The sequence below is a fragment of the Artemia franciscana genome, chromosome 19, assembly GCF_032884065.1.
Source record: "Artemia franciscana chromosome 19, ASM3288406v1, whole genome shotgun sequence".
NCBI lineage: Eukaryota > Metazoa > Arthropoda > Branchiopoda > Anostraca > Artemiidae > Artemia > Artemia franciscana.
Window position 1 is genome coordinate 5,873,778 of NC_088881.1, and position 19,470 is coordinate 5,893,247.

Consider the following 19,470-nt stretch of genomic DNA (forward strand, 5'->3'; position numbering starts at 1 on the left):
AAATATTAGCTATCTCAGCTGGGGCTTAGATTCACCCCCACTCCTTACGTAATGCCATTAGATGTTGACGGTAATGGACTAAATAGAAATTAGCGTTGTATATTTTTTTGGAACAGTATACGAAAACACGCAGTTATTCTAAAAAATCACTCGGACATACTTAGACGCTCTTTACGGTAAAGTTGGAATTTGTTCCAATTCTTTAAGAATGACCCCTGAATCACTAAGGGTTTAATTAGAATCAAAAGCTCTTATGAAAGTACTAAAAACAACTTCCGTGTAAAGAGTGAGGTATTCACCAGGGGGAGAACCCCCTCATATACGTAACAGTTTCTATTCGTTTTGTTTGAATGGTACTCCTTAGTTTCAGTTGAAAAAACTTATTTTTTTAATTAATTTTTGATCATTTTTTAAATACTGCTGGGAGATCCGGCGCACCCTTCATGGAAAATTCCCTTCCCCCATGAAGAATTCCTCCATGGATAGATCAACACACATGACTTTCTCCCGCTACCCCCGACAAGAAAAATCACCCCTGAAAACGTCGGTTTATTTCCTATTAACCAATACTGTAAACAATGGACAAAGTTCACGACTTGCAGCCCTTCCCCCGGGGACTGTGAGTCATTCTCAAAGACATAGTTATTCGATTTTTCGACTATGCTGAACAAAATGACAATCTGAAAATTTTGATCGACTTTGGGAAAAATTAGCGTGGAGGGGTCCTAGTTACCCTCCAATTTTTCGGTTACTTAAAAAGGTACTAGGACTTTTAATTTCCATTCGAATGAGCCCTCTTGCAATATTTTAGGAACACTGGGTCGATACAATCACCCCTGGGAAGAAAAAAACATACAAAAGACAATTTTTTGCAGATAGGAGCTTAAAATCTCTAATGTAGGATCTCTGATACGTTGAATCTGATGGTTTGATTTTCATTAAAATTCTATAGCTTTTAGGAGGTGTTTCCCCTTTTTTCAATAATAAGGAAAATATTCCCAGGTTCATAATTTTTGATGGGTATGACTAAACACGATGAAATCAGCATTAAAATCTGGTTCTTTTGATGTATCTATAGGTATGGAAATCTCGTTTTTCAGAGTTTTGGTTACTATTAAGCCGGGTCGCTCCTTACTTACAGTTTGTTACCACGAACTGGTTGAGAACTCGATTTTGCTCCGCTTTTTCTTAAGGTTAACAAGCCAAGGACTGAGCACTTGAAAAACGGCTTTATCCGATTTGAAGCGATGTTCTTGCGGAGGTTATCCCTAAAAGTTTCTCTGTCGACTCTTTCAAAGGAAGGTTTAACAGATATCTGCAATTTTGTGATTGAATGAGGTAAAACAATAATGGCATCAGATAAATGGGGCCGCGAATTTAAGAATCAAAAATTAAAAGAAAAGGGTTAAAGCAAATAATTTTAGTACTAAGTCAAATATTGAATTTACAGGATCTCCTGATTTCAGTTGTTTTATTCAACGTAATTTTACTGACAAAATTTAAGCAAATGAATCCGACTGAAAGCTAAACCAGTATATAAAACAAAATCCATTTAATTTGATGACAAAATCTTCATAACGACTACAGACATACGCTCAGGGATTTATGTCCCTGAGAATCAGCCTAGATGATCACTCAAGAATAATCGAAAAATTATTGCCTAGAGTTTCACATGTGTTACATTTTTCCCCTCCCCCTCATTCATTACACCCCCCCCCCGGTCACTTTAGGCCTCTGATCTCCCTGAAAAAGTGCCAGTAGATATCTTATTTTAAATTCACAAAGTTCTACCAGGGGAAAACAAAAATTTCTACATGGGGGAGGGGGTTAATGACTGAATGCTTCCTCGGGAATCATGCTAAGCTAAAGTTTATCTTACCTTTGATTGCTGTTCAAAAATTGCCAAAAATTCATCACTCAGGCAGCCAGCTATTGATAAGTATCTTTCATGAAGAATAACTTTCCGTCGAACTAGATGAATCAGATGATCTTTTACTAGTACTTGCTCTACAACAGCCTTAAGCTCGCTTCTTTTTTCCCGATGATACGCATCGTTGCAGACGTATACCCTATTTTCTCTGGATTTAGTTCGAAGTGAATACAGTGAATGATCATTCACTATTTCTGATTTTGATCTACTTCCGATACGTACTGCTTTTTTTGTGAACTGCAGTATTCCTTCAACAAACTGGTCCAGAGCATGGTTTGTGTAGCAAACAATCAAAATAGGATTTTGTACTTCTTCTGAATCCTTGTTAACACTCAAGATTTGCTTATTTGAAAGCAAAGCTTGAACCACTTTCAACCCAATAAATGTCTTTCCAGTTCCTGGGGGACCTTGAATAATTGCAAGTCTCTGAGTTAGGGCAACCTTCAAAGCTTGCATCTGGCTTCTATCAAAACCTAGCTTTTCTGGGCTTAGGACTTCCTCTAGTCTCAAAATATCTATATTTCTCAAAAGTGCATCATCTGACGTTGAAAGCATACTTAGATTATAACTCACTTCTTTTGCTTCTTCTTTTAGATTATCCAAATAAAGAGGTAGCTTTCCCTGAGCTTCTTTTCCCAGTACAATCTCTTCCATAGGTAATGTTTCTGCTTTAAACTGCTGCAGAACTCGTAAAACGTTCCGGTAAACTTCAAAGTAAACACAGGACTCTGCCATTACAAAGGTTTCAGAATTGTATTTCTTAAAATCCTTCAGATCTTCTACTCTTACATGAATTGTTCCTTCTTTCTCCAATAACTGAGGATCACGTTTTACAACAGTGGCTAAAATAAAGCTACAAAAGTCATCCTTTGACAGGCAGAGTAATGAACCATGCATTAGTCGCTTTGAATTTTCCCATACCACGTTCTTCAGTCGCTCAGTACTAATATGAATAAGATGAGTACCTTGTAGAATGTCATACTCAACAAATTTCACGTTGAAATACAAGCGAAGATCATCAATACGGCCGCGACGATGTTTGTTTTCAGTTTTAAACTTTTTGTATTGTTGTATTCCAGACCTCAAAGGAGCAATAAAGTCTTCTCGAAGCAGTCTGAAATGAGTGTCAAGATAATCGTCGACACTTCGATAACTGCTATTAACAATCGCAGGCCGAAGAAAAGGCTTCTGAGGAGATAAAAGATCATCCCTGGTTGGGACCACGCTAAGGCTCCTAAAGTCATCTGGTGGTTGCATGAAGGACCATTCTTCTGCTCTTGCAAGTTTGCGAAGTTTCTTCTCAGCTTCTAAGTCATTGGAACCAACAAAGCATTTTCTAACAGTTTCGACATGCGTATTAAGTTCTCGTACCTCTTCGTAAACACTTTCTGGGATGTTGTAATGATTAACTTGTAGAATCATTTTCAGTTGGATCACCATTTCAAAAAAACATTCGGGAATCGATTCACAAGCAGATGTAGGAGTTTTATCCAAAAATTTTTGTGAAAACTTCACAAGATCTATGTGAAGCTGGACAAGCTTGTCGTTTTCTATCTTTTTGGCTGCAACTGCTTGCGTTATGAAACCATTAAACAATCTCAGTAAGCCAGAATGCTTTACCATCATTAAAAGCTCAATAAACAAATGCTCGTGCAGATCAGGCACTTCTGAGTCACACACTATACCTAACAGTTTCATAGCTTGACTGTAACGGTCAAAGTTCATTTCTCTTTCAATTATACTTGCAAAGTCTTTTCTTTTGCTAGTCAAGGCCTGTAATATTTCAGATGCACCGAGATTTTCAAGAATTTTCATTTCTTCATAAGTGAATCTTCTATTAGGGTTTATTTCTAGGTCTTGAATTGGTGCTTTTGGGAACTGACGACGCCTGTTGAAGGCTGGTAGGGCACCACGTCCTACTCCTCTTGAAGGCAAGGACGAACCCCTGTTTAGCATCACATTTTGTCTGCTCCTTCCTGTACCGCCATGGCCTCGCCCTATTCCTCTGCCTGAAAAGTTGGAGCCTCTGCTCCGTGCTCCACGTTTCATTCAGAAATAGTCGTCCTAAAAAGACATAAGAATTTGTCTTAACTGCTTATTAACTAAATCTTAATTGATACTGAAGCAAAAGACAGAATCATGAGGCAGTTTTACTTTCCAAGAATTAACTGACTTAAATGAATTTTTTAAATGACAGAATTTTATTATTTAAATTAAATGACAGAACTAATTATTTAACAGAATTAAGTGACTAATTGACAAAAATAAATGACTATTGTCAACCTATGTAGCCTAAAGAATTTTTTTTTAAGGAAGGAGTTTAAATTTAGAGGTGGATGAAAGGTTGACTTTGAATAAAAGAACGATATCTGTTATAAATAAAATCTTTAAAAAAAATACACATTTTTCATTAGGATTAGAAACTTATAACTGTGAGAAATCAACAGTATTCATCGGAATGAATATCATTACATATTTAACAATTAGTCTAGCTTCAATAATTCTTTCCAGCAATCTTGATTATTATGATATTTTTTCCAATATCTAATAAATAGAACTACAATCTTCAGAATTAATATTGTTTTCAATAAAACTTAAATCATACTCAAGCCATTTAGTGGGTTTTTGAGGGATGTAGCACCACTCTCATTTTTAAAACTTGATTAGATGTGTGATACTACTCTTGTTGTTGTGTTGTTAATGTTGTGACAAATAAAATACCCTGATCAAAATACAAATCGTTTTCAGTTGAACAAAAATGACATTAAGGCCTTTAGAAGGTTTAGGGGGTTGTATCCCTACTCCAGTTTGTGCTAAATTCCGTCACGTTAGACTGGATTATTCATTTTAATTTCTGTTCGTTTTAGAATTCATTTTTCCCTCTATGACCGTATATGCTGTCTTTATGATTGATGTAATTTCTCATTCTAATGTATATTCTTTTTAGGTTTGATTGATTTATTGACAATTATTTCTGTTAGTTATAATTTTGAATTATTAGAAGACTTTTTTCTTCTCGTATAGGGTTTTAGCTCTTTGCTTTTATTTCAAAAACTTCTTTTTTCACGAAAGTTTCTTTTAGTTAATTATGAAGCTGTTTACTCCTTTTGATTACTTGTTTTCTCGCCGTGCCCTCAAAAAAAAATTCCAGAATTTTTTTCCATTGGTATACTCTTCATACTCAGAATCAGGGAAGTTTTTTTTGGTAAACAGAAGATCATCAGGAAATACTTGTTTTGCATTCTGTTAGGGATATAATCATTCAGAAACTGGACTAAATACAGGATCAACTTTTGATGTCTACTGAAGCAAAGATGACTACCATCTTTCTGAGCCCATGGAAAACTAAGTCAAGGTTTAAAATGAAAAACAACTTTCTGGCATGTAAAAAATATTTATGTAGGTCAGAAGTTTGACAAAATTCGTTCAAAGTCTCAATTTTGTGGGAAGAATTTATGCAAATAACGTCATATTTGCGAATACATTTGAAAAACACGTCATATTTGCCTCAGTAGTGGGTGTATCATTTGCAGTGTGTCATTTGCAGAACAAGAGCTAAGAGCTCATATGGCACTTGTGACGAGGCAAGAAGAGCTAAGAGCCTAAAGCTCACATGGTATGATTTCTAACAAAATTCAAAGATACAATAGATTGATTTAAAAGGAAAATCAGAGGCTTAATGCCGGTCAAGATATAAAATAAGAGCTCTGAGTCACGATGTCTTTCTAAATATCAAAATCCATTGAGATCCGATTACCCAATCGTAAGTTATAAATACCTAATTTTTTTTAATTATTCCTCTCCCTTTAGCCCCCCAGATGGTCGAATCTGGGAAAACTTTATCAAGTCAATTTGTGCAGCTCCCCGACACGCCTACCGATTTTCATCGTCCTAGCACGTCCAAAAGCACCAAACTCGTCAAATCACTGAACCCCTCCCCCCAACTCCCCCAAAAAGACCGAATCCAGTATGGTTACGTCAATCACGTATCAACGACATTTGTTTATTATATCCACCAAGCCACTCCAAGTGTTTTCCAAGATTTCCCCCGACAACTCCCCCCAATGTCAAAAGATCTGGTCGGGATTTGAAATAAGAGCTCTGAGACATGGATTCCTTCTAAATATCAAATTTCATTAAGATCCAATCACCTATTCGTAAGATAAAGATACCACAGTTTTCATGTTTTCCAAAATTTCTGGTTTCTCCCTCAAACTTCTCCCACTGTCATAAGATCTAGTCGGAATTTAAAATTAGAGCTTTAAAGCACAAGATCCTTCTAATTATCAAATTTTATTAAGATCTGGTCATCCTTTCGTAAGTTACAAATACCTGAATTTTCAAAATTACCCCCCCCCCCCCCCCGAATTCCAAAAAAGAGAGCAGGTCTAGTCCGGTTATGTCAGTCATGTATCTTAGACAGGTTTTTATTCTTTCCATCCAGTTCCATCCTGATCTCTCCGCTTTAAGTATTTTTTAAGATTTCCGGTCCCCGAACTACCCCCCCCCCCCCAATGACGCTGGATCCTGTTGAGATTTAAAATAAGAGATCTGAGTTACGAGGCCCTTCTAAATATGAAGTTCCATGAAGATCCGATCACTCCTTCGTAAGTTAAAAATACGTCATTTTTTCTAATTTTTCAGAATTAACCCCCCCCCCAATAAAGCGGATCCGTTCCAATTATGTCAATCACGTATATAAGACTTCTGCTTATTTTTCCCACCAAGTTTCATCCCGATCCCTCCAATCTAAGCGTTTTCCATGATTTAGGTTCCCCCACCCCAAACTCCCCCCCCCAATGTCACCAGATTCGGCCGGGATTTAGAACAACAGCTTTGAGACACGATATCCTTCTAAATATGAAATTTCATTGAGATCCGATCACCCGTGAGTAAGTTAAAAATACCTCATTTTCTAATTTTTCAAAACTAATCCTTTCCCCCACCCCAACTACCCCAAAGAGAGCGGATCCGTTCCAGTTATGGTAATCATGTATCTAGGACTTGTCCTTATTTTTCCCACCAAGTTTCATCCCGATACATCCACTCTAAGGGTTTTCCAAGATTTTAGGTTCCCCCCTCCCAACTCCCCCCCCCCAATGTCACCAGATCCGGTTGGGATTTTAAATAACAGCTCTGAAACACGACGTCCTTCCAAAAATGAAATTTCATCAAGATCTGATCAACCGTTCCTAAGTTAAAAATACTTCCATTTTTCCAAATTAACGGACCCCCCCCCCTCCCCCCCCTCCCAGATGGTCAAATCGGGAAAACAACTATTCCTAATTTATCTGGTCTGGTCCCTGATACGCCTGCCAAATTTCATCGTCCTAGCTTAACTGGAAGTGCCTAAAGTAGCAAAACCGGGACCGACAGACAGACAGACCGACAGAATTTGCGATTGCTATATGTCACTTGGTTAATACCAAGTGCCTAAAAAATCATATGAATGACGTCATATATATGAATACATTTCAAGAGAATAAATTATGATTCCCTCCCTCTCAAGAGTAAATCGTTTAATATCTATGACGTATACGAAATAACAAAAGGAATCACAGCTAAGTATAAAATACCAAGTGTAATTAGTCCATTTGCAAAAGGCGTTTTAAGTAGTTTCATAATACCTAGAAAAAGTAGAACAAGTGAATAGAGTAATTATAATGCCTTGAGGACAAATGAAGAACCTAGACCTTCCCGATCCGACCCGATTGGCGGGGTATAACACTCGTTCGGCTCTTCGAATTGGTGACCAGTAAGTAGCCACGTTCTTCTGAATAGGAGGACTCACCACCTCCGTTAAAACGAATTGTGCCGTGTAGGGCGGCCCGAACCTCATTGGGTGGGTGGAGCCCATCCCCATAGTTAGTAAACCTCAGGCCTAGGGTCGGATGGGCTAGCGACCCTCTACCTGAAAACAATTACTACGCGAAGCGATAAATCATCCTCGGATATGGACTCTATTTTAAGATCACGACCACAGAACGTCAACGGACATGCTGACGGCGTCAGGAAGACCGACGGATTTCACCTTATTGACCAAAGGGGACTAAGAATAGCCACCTGGAATGTTTTAATCTCGAACGCAGCTGCAGCCTTTTATCAAGAGAACTACACAAGAATAGGGTAGCTATTGCAGGGCTGACCGAAACCTGCCTGATCCACAGTGTTGAAGAACGAATAGGCGATAACCACTATTTGTTCTGGTCTGGTGGTTGCACAAGAAAGAACGGTGTCGGCCTTGTGCTCAACAGTCAAGCAAGAAAGTACCTGTTGTTCCACGAAGCGATTTCAGGCAGACTAATGAAAGCACGTTTCCAGCCCAAACATGGCAAAATGACGGTTCTAGTGTGTTATTCTCCGACGAACGATTTGGATGATGACGTCAAAACAGAATTTTATGCCGAGCTCTCCAGAACACTCGCAAGTGTATCCCCCCGCGATATCTGCGTCCTGCTTGGGGACTTCAACGCAAAAGTAAGAGACGACAAAGGCATATGGAGAGGCACAGTAGGACGCGTAACGCCCGATCCCTTTAATGACAATGGTCTGCCTGCTTGAGTTCTGAAGATCTCACGACCTTGTTGTTACAAACACGTACTTCCAGCGCAAAACCATACACCAATATACATGGTACAGCAATGACGGTTGCACGAAACAAATCATCCGTCATGTTATTATCTCGAAGCACTGGAGGTCGTCGCTGAGGAATTGCTAAACGTACAGATTAGCCGAGCTTGGAAATGCTGACCAAAAACTTCTCTATGCTGAAGTTCAGCTTCGCCTGAAAGTCCAGTGGTCAGAAACTAGGCCGACAAGTTATCGATGTCTTGAAACAGAAGAAGTTGCACGCCAAGCGAAAGTATGCCATCGAGGTATCGAACCGATTCGAGCTACTTCACACTCTCACGAACAGCAAACATGCCTGGAAGTACTTCAAGACTCAAACGCATGAAGCCGCGCAACTAGTCCTGGGCAAAAAAAAAGGCGCCCTAAGAAAGGTTTTTTTTCAGAAGAAACTTTGCATGTCATAGAATTGAGGCGGAAGGCTAGACTACATGGTGACATGTGTCCTACAGGAGGCTAAATGGCATCCGCAACAAGCTAATTCACCGTGACCGTCGTCGAAAACAAAGCTGACGAAATCGAGAAAGCGGCAAGGAAGAGATACATAGGCAGTCTGTTTTGAGATCTCACTGATGGCAACGGCTCCTACAGTGGAACCCGTCGTCTACAAAGACGGGACTCTTCTTTCGGATGAAAACTCCTGCCTCGATCGCTCGAGGGAACATTTCTCCTTGCACCTAAATAGAACTACTCACTTGTAGTACCCGACGAAATACTCCTTTAATCTCCCAGCCCAGCCATGGAAATAGGAGATCTTCCAACTGATCCATTCAACATCTCAGAAATAAGAAGCGCGGTAAATAGACTGAAGAACAGTAAAACCTCTGGTGTATGTGGCATAAGTTCAAAGTTGCTGAAATATGCGGACTCAGCCTAGCTCCTTCTGCAGACAGTCTTTTCTGTTGTTTGTGAAACGGAGGTCATTCCGGAAGACTGGCGAAAAGGAGTCATCATCCCCTTATGGAAGAGGAAAGGCAGGCGAAATGACTGTGCAAATTACCGAGGAATAACCCTTCTCTCAGTACCTAGCAAACTCTCTCAATCGTGCTTCTGGATCGTTGTCGAAACATTATCCACCGAATTCGAAGGTCAGAACAAGCCAGTTTTATGTCAGAGCGATCAACCATACAGCAAATATTCAGACTCTGTCAAGTAGTCGAAAAAACCAGAGAATTTCGACAGAAATCATTCATCGCCTTTCTCAATTTCCAAGCTACTTTCGATTCAGTCGACCAGGATCCCTTTGTATCATCTCGAAGTCCATTGGCCTGTCAGATAAATACCGCACTGTTCGAAACACTCCATCACGAAACAGAAAACTGCGTCCAAGGAAACAGCCGACGAAGCCTGCTCTTCCAAATTTATACAGTGGTTCGGCAAGGTTGTGCCGTTGCACCCGAACTGTTCAACATCATCATAGACCATATCATGGCAAAGACGACCTCAAGGCTTGGATTTGGACTAAAATTTGGCGATCGCATCCTCTCGGATGCTCAATTTACCGACAAACTGGCGGTCATAGTGGAATCCATGGACCAACTGGCGGAAGCACTTCACATCATACAAGAAGAAGCTGCGAAAGTAGGACTACAGATCAACTGGAACAAAACTAAGATTACGGTCGTTGACCCTCTAGCGTCGCCAATCCTCCTGTGGCCCTGGAACAAAAAACTACTGTCAACGTGGCCCAGTAGTTCACGTACTTGGGCTCTGTCATTGCTGCCGACGGCTCCCTTCTCCCAGAACAACAAGCAAGAACAGCCAAGGCATCTGCTGCAATGGGGAAGTTAAATCACCACCTTTGGCGGAAAAAGAGTATTAGTCGAAACACAAAGCTGCGAATTTCCAACGCCCTGGTTGGGTCTGTAATTCTTTATGGAACAGAAACCTGACCAACCACTGTCACAGCTCTCAAGACCATAGATGTGTTCCAGACTAAAAGCCTCAGGAGCATAGTAGGCTTGAGATGGTTCGATTTCGTCAGCAACGAAAAATTACTAGACACAACGCAGCAGACAGTTTTCCATCCAAATTCTGGAGCGCACTCTACGATGGTGCGGTCTTCTCCTCAGGATACTACCTCACCTACCTGCGAAAATCGTGCTGGACTTCAGCCCCGCAGAAGATGGCTGGAAACGACCCCGCAGAAGTCCGAAACACCAATGGTCCGATAGTCTTTCAAAATACTTGAAGCTGGCAAAGATCGATGTAAACGACGCACCAGTGTTAGATGCTGATCGCACCAGTTGGAGGAAACTGACATTACTCTCTACGCTGAACCATAAAGCGAGTATGACTGGCCACAAAATCAATCTGAACAGGTCAGGCCTTTAGGGAAAACTTCTTTTTTTCCAAGGCAACAAGAACTTTTAATTTTTTTACGAACATTTTCATTAGTAAAAAATAGACGTAATTTTTTCCCAGCGTGATTCTAACAAACCTGTGGTGACGTCTTGGAATCAAAAAGATGCTAAAGTCTAAATAGCGACGAAGACCACACTGCCTTTCCATCACAGACATCAAAAACAAGACGAATAATAGGGAATTCTATTCACAAGACAGTGGAAATATAATCAGAATGAATATTTCGGCCCTATGTCCAAGGGCTGTCCTCAGCAAAACATAAATATAAACCGGAAAAACTTATAACAAGATGTAACCCATATAACTAAATGAATTATTTTTTGTAAACTGTCCCAGCATCCTCACTTCAGCGAAGTTCAACCAGGATTGATTAATAAATTGAGATAATACGAGGAAATTCATTGAAATGAAAGAGAATTATTAAAAACACGTTTTTATTGCTAATCTTGCTTTTTTGGCTACTGATCTCAAAGGTCTATTTGTGACAGATTCTGTGTTAATATCTATTGGTTTTTCATATTTTGAGATTTTTTTTTTTTTAGAAAGACAATTGGTAGAGCATAACTAAATTACAGTTTATAATATTAGTAACCATTTGACTAAGCACAAATGTTATTTTTTCACGTTATTTTGCAATATTATCATTACTTAAAGCTGAAAAAAAAAGAAAAAAAAATAGAAGTCAAACTGTATTTCAGAAGGCGCAATAATATCATCATAAGCTTTAGGCAATTTTTCTGAATTTTAGTGAAACCTCCATTTTCGTTGAGGGTAACTGTTTGTAAATACAATGCAGTGTTTGTTATACGTGCTTATTCTTTGACACAGAAAGAGGGAATAGGGGCAGTTCAGAAGTCCCTTCACCAACCAAAAAACATTTTAGGAGACAGGCTAAAATATCAAGAAACAATTTTTCAATCTACAAAAAATGTCAAAATTAGAAGGACAGTGCATATTATCCCCTAAATAAATTCTCATAATTGATGTCAAAGATAGTCGACTTGCATTTAGCCCGATTCAAAGTCAATAATTATGATCCTGAAGGCCCATCCAACGGGATGTCAGCCCCCAAAACAGTGTTTCAGGGTTACTCTGGCACCCAAGCCCTTTCCTCTAACAAAATAAATTAGAACCCTTGTGATCTTTTCAATCTAGGAACGTTTGTACAAATTTAAGAGGGATGGAACTGCTAGAAAAAAAGGATGAATGGTGGATGAAAAAAAAAAGGATGGATGAATTCCTTATTTTATGCTCTGGTAACATCCTAGATTAGAGGCTCCACAGAAGTAAAACTCTTAATAAAATAAAATAATACAATGAAATTCCTTATTTTACGCTCTTCAAATATCGCATATGCGTTTTTGACAATGCGCCCAACTCCCCCTGATGGTCCCAGATATAGACCTAGAAGAGAATATATAAAAAATACTAAAAGAAGATCTTTTATTTCTGTGTTTAAGAGGTTACTCTAAGCAAGCGAAAGCGTAAAGACTTTTATTTATAAACCCTGTATCTCTCTAAAAAATAAAAGAAAAACACTAAAGCAATTAAATTTTTATTTTTGTAAAAGGACCGATATAGTCTAGTGGTTGCCCACATTTGAAGGAAACATGCTAAGCAAATAAAAATGGGATACCACCAGATGGCTAATTTGACAGTGCATATATATACGAATCTTCAAATTAGCCAACCAGCCAACCAGTACTATAAGCCTTGGAGCCCAGCTAGACATAAGAAAACATGCTAAGAAAACAATTCTTACCCCATAACATACAGAATAATCATAGTTAACACATTTTTCAAGGGGACAACCTTTATCTTCATTTCTTTTCTTGTTCTTGCAGTTTTCTAAGAAATTCATGGATTTCTGAAAATCTATGCATTTACAGAGCATATACCCCTAACCCCTAATGTGCAAATATATACCCAGAATAGCATCCTGAATCTAAACATGACATTCATTTGCATCACAAATGTAACTTACCCCATATTAGCCATACGCTGGATGTGCAATAAGAATAGTAGCCTACTGATAGATTCCTGATTTTATGCTCTTTCATGATAATGCTCAGTCACGGTTTCTTTTCTCACAATCTCCACTCTCCCTGACAGCCTCAGATATAGCCCTAAACAGAGGGCAAATCTTCAGCATTTTATTGGAGGGCAAGAGGGGGTCCGTATCTGTATCGTCAAGGGGCATGGGATACATGATAATCTTTTCTCCATATTATTGGTCGGCAACTGCCCCCTTCCCCCCCCCCAAAAAAAAACGACGACTTGTCCTAAATAATTTATCTTTTCGTGGTTTATCACCTTGTGATGTGTCATGTCACCTTTGTTACAACAGGGGTATAAGCCTAGTGTTAGGGCTCTTGAGGAGGAAACATGTTAATAAAACAATTTTCACTTCATAATATGCAGGAAAATTGTAGTCAACACATTTTGAAGGCGCTTCCTCTATACTAGAATCCCCCCCCCAATGTACGAACTTCAAGGCAAAATAATACATTTCCTACCTTATCTTCCATTTCTAGATTTCTTCAGCTTTTATTCAATTTACACAAGTTGAAACAAGAGAGACGCATGGCAGAATACATGGAAAATATATAGCTTAGACTGCAAGTTTGCGCATTTAGCGGGATCAGGGGTGAAGTTCAGTAGAAGTACCTTTGAAATGCATTAACTGCAATTTTTCTGGATATCATGAAGTGACAATTGTTTTCATATCACGTTTCCTTTTCAATAGCCACATTTCTAGACTTATAGCCCAGGCCTACCATTTATTTATTTTTTTTCATGTAAATACCAAAATATGACACTTTTCTAATGAGAATACCGAAATTCGCTAAAGCCATTTCTCAAAGATCAGTAGGGCAAACCCTCGGTAAAATTTTCGCAGTTCACATAACTGACTTTACCAATAAAGTGAACATACCACTCGATGCCTTTTTATGTTCTATACGAATACAACAATCGCTTCTACCACGAATTAAATTAAAAAAAAACATGTTTTTTTAAATGAAAGTAAGGAGCGACATTAAAACTTAAAACGAACAGAAATTACTCCGTATATGAAAGGGGCTTTTCCTCCTCAACGCCCTGCTCTTTACACTAAAGTTTGACTCTTTCTCTTAACTCTACTTCTTAAAACAGTAAAAAAAACTTTAAGCGTAAAGAGCGGGGCGTTGAGGAGGAAAAGCCCCTTTTATATACAGATTAATATCTGTTCGTTTTAAGTTTTAATGCCGCTCCTTACTTTCATTTAAAAAAAAACTTGTTTTTTTGTTTAATTTTTGGACTTTTTTAATTAATGCATGTTTAAATCTTGGCTCTCCGTACATAAATAATTAAAACGAAACTTACATAATAATTTTTTTTTTGGCTAAATGGCTTTCTCATAGTTTTAATCGGAAGATTTTGAGAAAAAAGGAGAGAGGGAGGAAGCCTAGTTGTCCTCCAAGTTTTCGATTAATTAAAAAGGCAACAAGAACTTTTATTTTTTTTTAGCGTAAAGAGAGAGGTATTACGAGGAGGTAAACCCCTCATATGCACAATAATTTCTGCTCGTTTTAAGTTTTAATGCTGCTCCTCACTTTCAGCAGAAAAAAACTTTCCATATTTATTTTTTCATTGTTTTTTTTTTAAATAATGCTAAAAAATCCTGCGCGCCCTTCATTGAAAGTCTCTTCCCCATGAGAAGTTTTCCATGGAAAGATCTTTCCACGTAACCCCCCCCCCCACCTCAACTCTCCCTCCCAAACCAAAAAAATCCCCCTGAAAACGTTCGTTCACTTCCCAGTAACCATTACTACATGTAAACACAGGTCAAAGTTTGAAACTTGCAATCCCTCCCACGGGGACTGCGGGGGAGTAAGTCGTCCCCAAAGACATAGTTATTAGGCTTGTCGACTATTGTGAATAAAATGGCTATCTCAGAATTTTGATCCGGTGACTTTGCGGAAAAAATGAGCGTGAGAGGGGGCCTAGGTGCCCTTCGATTTTTTAGGTCACTTAAAAAGGGCACTAGAACTTTTAATTTTCATTAGAATGAGCCCTCTCGTAACATTCTAGGACCATTGGGTCGATACGATCACCCCTGGAAAAAAACAAATGAACACGCATCCGTGATTTGTCTTCTGGCAAAAAATGCGAAATTCCACATTTTTGAAGATAGGAGCTTGATACTTCTACAGTAAGGTTCTCTGATACGCTGAATCTGATGGTGTGATTTTCGTCAAGATTGCATGACTTTTAGGGGGTGTTTCCCCCTATTTGCTAAAATGAGGCAAATTGTCTCAGGCTCGTAACTTTTGATAGGTAAGACTAATCTTGATGAAAGTTATATATTTAAAATCAGCATTAAAATGCGATTTCTTTAAGTAACTATTGGTATCAAAATTCCATTTTTAGAGTTTCGGTTACTATTGATCCGGGTCGCTCCTTACTACAGTTCGTTACCACTAACTGTTTGATTCAAATTTAAGCACTTTTTGAGCTCCTAAACATGACGAATTTTCAATTAAACTATGAGTTATCGGTCGTTGTCGACAAAATTTTTCATTTTCTCAGTGCCAAAATTATTTAAAATAAGGTTAGTTTAGGTTAAGTTAGGTCAAAAAGTTCTTAAATTTGAATTTGCGGTAGAAGCGATTATTATGTTCGTAAAGAAAATGAAAAAAGGCATCGAGTGGTATGTTCACTTTATTGGTAAGTCAATTATATGAACTGCAAAAAATATACCAAACCCTCCCCTAATCGGAGTCACTGTCCTAAGCAATTTCTAACAGTTTCATTTCACCTAACTCAACTGCTTTCCAAAAAAAAGCCCTTAATCTAGAATTTTACGATTAACACCAACAAAATCAGCAAATATTTGTATTTAGTTTAGGGCTATTCCAGTAGCCTACATAGTCCTAGGACTATCCAACCTCATTAAGAGGGTAGAGGATGGGAAATAATTGTCAAAACGATGGTTACTATATTCGAAGACAACAGTGAATCAAAATACTTCAGTCTAAATTTACTAAATATCCATAGAACTATCCTACAACCAGGCCCAGTCAAATTAATAGAGCCTACTAGCTTTACTATAGGTCAACTTAGATTCTTAACATACCTATATATCAAATTCAAACTTCTATCTCCAGTTTCTCAAGGTCGACTATCAAGGAGGCACACTCGTGCCTCTATAAAGAGGCGACACACGACAATGTTAAGCGATCTTCGGTTCCAGTGGTCGCAGAGGGATGGGGAGGGATGCATTTCGTAGCCCGAGCTCCAAATAAGAAACCTACAAAATTTCATCCCCCTCCAACTTTTCCTTCATGGGGAAAATATGGCCGAAAGTTTCGACTCGTCAACCCCAGCCCCCCTTTAACGTTGTCCGATCGGGCTGAAATTCACAAGTTAAGGTCCCCTAGGGACCTTAACTGTGAGTCGAACCTTAAAACGTACAGGAATTAGAAGAGGCAGTTGGGGGGGCTGCCGCCCCCCAAACCCCCAGCTTTTAAAGACTCTTTTGTACAGGTTTTTTTTGTGGGGGGGACTTCATTGTTACTAATTACTAGTTTCGGCGCAATGGTTCTCCTGTCCTCTTGTGTTTAACATTTTTCGAAGTTATTCCATTATTCATTCATTTCAATTTTTTGTTAATTAAAAGAGGGCCTTTCCGAAGCCAAGAGCGGGGGGTTAGCAAAAAAACAAAAAACCTGTACAAAAGAGTCTTTAAAAGCGGGGGGTTTGGGGGGCGGCAGCCCCCGAACTGCCTCTTCTAATTCCTGTACGTTTTAAGGTTCGACTTTGGGACGCAGCCTCTTTAACTCTTTAAGAAAACGAAGTTTTTTTCATATTATCTTATATTAAGTTGAAGTTCGTTTTGTATTTCGCTGATGAATGATGAAATTCACCCGCCAAACGTAAGCTGGTTTCCTTACAGTCAAAACAACAACGAAATGAAAAATTTTGTTGAATGCTAAATTATGATTACTTCAAACGCCTAAGATTTTAACAAAATCTTATAAGGAATTCATTGTTGTTTCAACTTTGAATTTTTGCAATAAGGTTGTTTGGAAGACAATGGATTGGGATACAAGTTTAGTACTTCCACTTGCGAAGAGGAAATAAATTAAGATTCTTGAAACTATTATCAAATATTCTATGATAGGCTACTTATGTCATTTCTTGATGTAGAGCAATAAACTTTAACCCCCCCCCCCCCTCAACTAATGGACCAATAAGTACTGGTCCATTATTCAGAAAACACCCAAGTTGATTCAATTTACAGGCACGGGGTTGAAACAACTGAGACGCTTGGAGATAGATTGTATATATGTATATATATATATATATATATATATATATATATATATATATATATATATATATATATATATATATATATATATATATATATATATTTATATATATATGCATATATATGTATAACTTGGGTTGTATATTTGCACATTAGGGGTAGAAGGTGGGGGTAAGTATAGAGGGGCTGCATGCAAAATGTAACCTAACCTTGATTTACTAATCAAAACATAAATAACTTTTCTGTAAATAGGCTGCATAGCAGCGGAGTGCCCCTGGCCCTGGCAACCTGACGATAATAATATTGTTCCAGTTTTGTTAAGAAACAGGAGCTAAAAGCTCATATGGCACTTGTGACGAGGCAAGAAGAGCTAAGAGCCAAGAGCTCATATGGTATGAGCTATAACAAAATTCTAAGAATCAATAAATTGATTTTAAAGGAAAATCAGAGGTTAATGCCGGTTAGGATTTAAAATAAGAGCTCAAATTCACGATGACCTTAAAAATATCAATATTCATTAAGATCTGATCACCTACTCGCAAGTTATAAATACCTAATTTTTTCAAATTTTTCCTCTCCCTTTAGCCCCCCAGATGGTCGAATTGGGGAAAACGACTTTATCAAGTCAATTTGTGCAGGTCCCTGACCCGCCTACCAAATTTCATCGTCCTAGCACGCCCAGAAGCACCAAATTTGCCAAAGCACTGAACCCCTCCCCCATACTCCCCAAAACAGAGCGAATCCAGTACGGTTACGTCAATCACGTATCAAGGACATTTGCTTATTCTATCCACCATGCTTCATCATGATTCCTCCACTCCAAGCGTTTTCCAAGATTTCTGCAACCTTCCTCCAACCACCTATGTCCCCGAATCCAATTCGAGTCGAAATGGAGCATCTGAGACAAAAGATTCTTCTATATATATCAAGTTTCATTAAGATCCAATCACCTATTCGTAAGATAAAATACCCCAATTTCCACGTTTTCCAAGACTTCCGGTTTCCCCCTTCAACTCCTCCCAATGCCACAGGATCTGATCAGAATATAAAATTAGAGCTTTAAAGCACAAGGTCCTTTTAAATATCACATTTCATTAAGATCTGGTCACCCTTTCGTAAGTTACAAATACCTAATTTTCCGAATTACCCCCCCCCCCCCAACTCCATCAGAGAGCAGATCCGGTCCAATCATGTCAATCAGGTATCTTAGACAGGTTTTTATTCTTCCCATCCAGTTTCATCCTGATCTCTCCGCTTTAAGTATTTTCTCAGATTTCTGGTCCAACCCCCCCCCCCCCCCCAATGACGCTGGATCCGGTTGAGATTTAAAATAAGAGATCTGAGGTACAAGATCCTTCTAAATATGAAGTTTCATGAAGATCCGATCACTCCTTCATAAGTTAAAAATACGTCATTTCTTCTAATTTTTCAGAATTAACCCCCCCCCCCCCAATAGAGCGGATCCGTTCCAATTATATCAATCAGGTATCTAAGACTCCTGCTCATTTTTCCCAACAAGTGTCATCCCGATCCCTCCAATCTAAGTGTTTTCCATGATTTTAGGTCCCCCCAAACTCCCCCCAATGTCACCAGATCCGGTCGGGATTTAGATTAATAGCTTTGAGACACGATATCCTTCTAAATGTCAAATTTCATTGAGATTCGATCTCTCGTTCATAAGTTAAAAATACCTCATTTTCCTAATTTTTCACAATCACCCCCCCCAACTACCCGAAAGAGAGCGGATCCGTTCCGGTTATGTCAATCATGTATTTAGGACTTCTGCTTATTTTTCCCACCAAGTTTCATCCCGATCCCTCCACTCTAAGTGTTTTCCAAGATTTAGGTTTCCCCCTCCCAACTTCCCCAATGTCACCAGGTCCGGTCGGGATTTAAAATAACAGCTCTGAGACACGATATCCTTCCAAAGATCAAAATTCATTAAGATCTGATCAACCGTTCTTAAGTGAAAAATACTTCATTTTTCTATTCTTCCCGAATTAACCGGCCCCCCACAACTCCCCCAAGATGGTCAAATCGGGAAAACCACTATTTCTAATTTAATGTGGTCCGGTCCCAATTTTAATGTGGTCCAACCATGTAAGGATCCTTGCCTCACAGAGGTCGGGGGAGCATGACGGTCCCAAGTCCGCAAATGAGGAGGGTTGGGCTGTGGGCTTGCAACCCACACCCGGGACCTTGAGGGGCAACCATCAGGGGAAAAACAACTGCAAGT

The 19,470-nt window shown here is 38.8% G+C and overlaps 1 protein-coding gene across 1 annotated transcript in view; it reads right to left on the minus strand.

Annotated features, from left to right (window-relative positions):
* Positions 1-19,470, minus strand: part of LOC136039216 (NFX1-type zinc finger-containing protein 1-like) — a 134,483-nt gene that overhangs the window by 99,317 nt on the left and 15,696 nt on the right. Inside the window, exon 2 of the mRNA XM_065722747.1 lies at positions 1,880-3,994. Within this exon, the coding sequence (XP_065578819.1) occupies positions 1,880-3,979 (2,100 nt within the window). The 5' untranslated portion in view covers positions 3,980-3,994. The remainder of the gene's footprint in view (positions 1-1,879; positions 3,995-19,470) is intronic.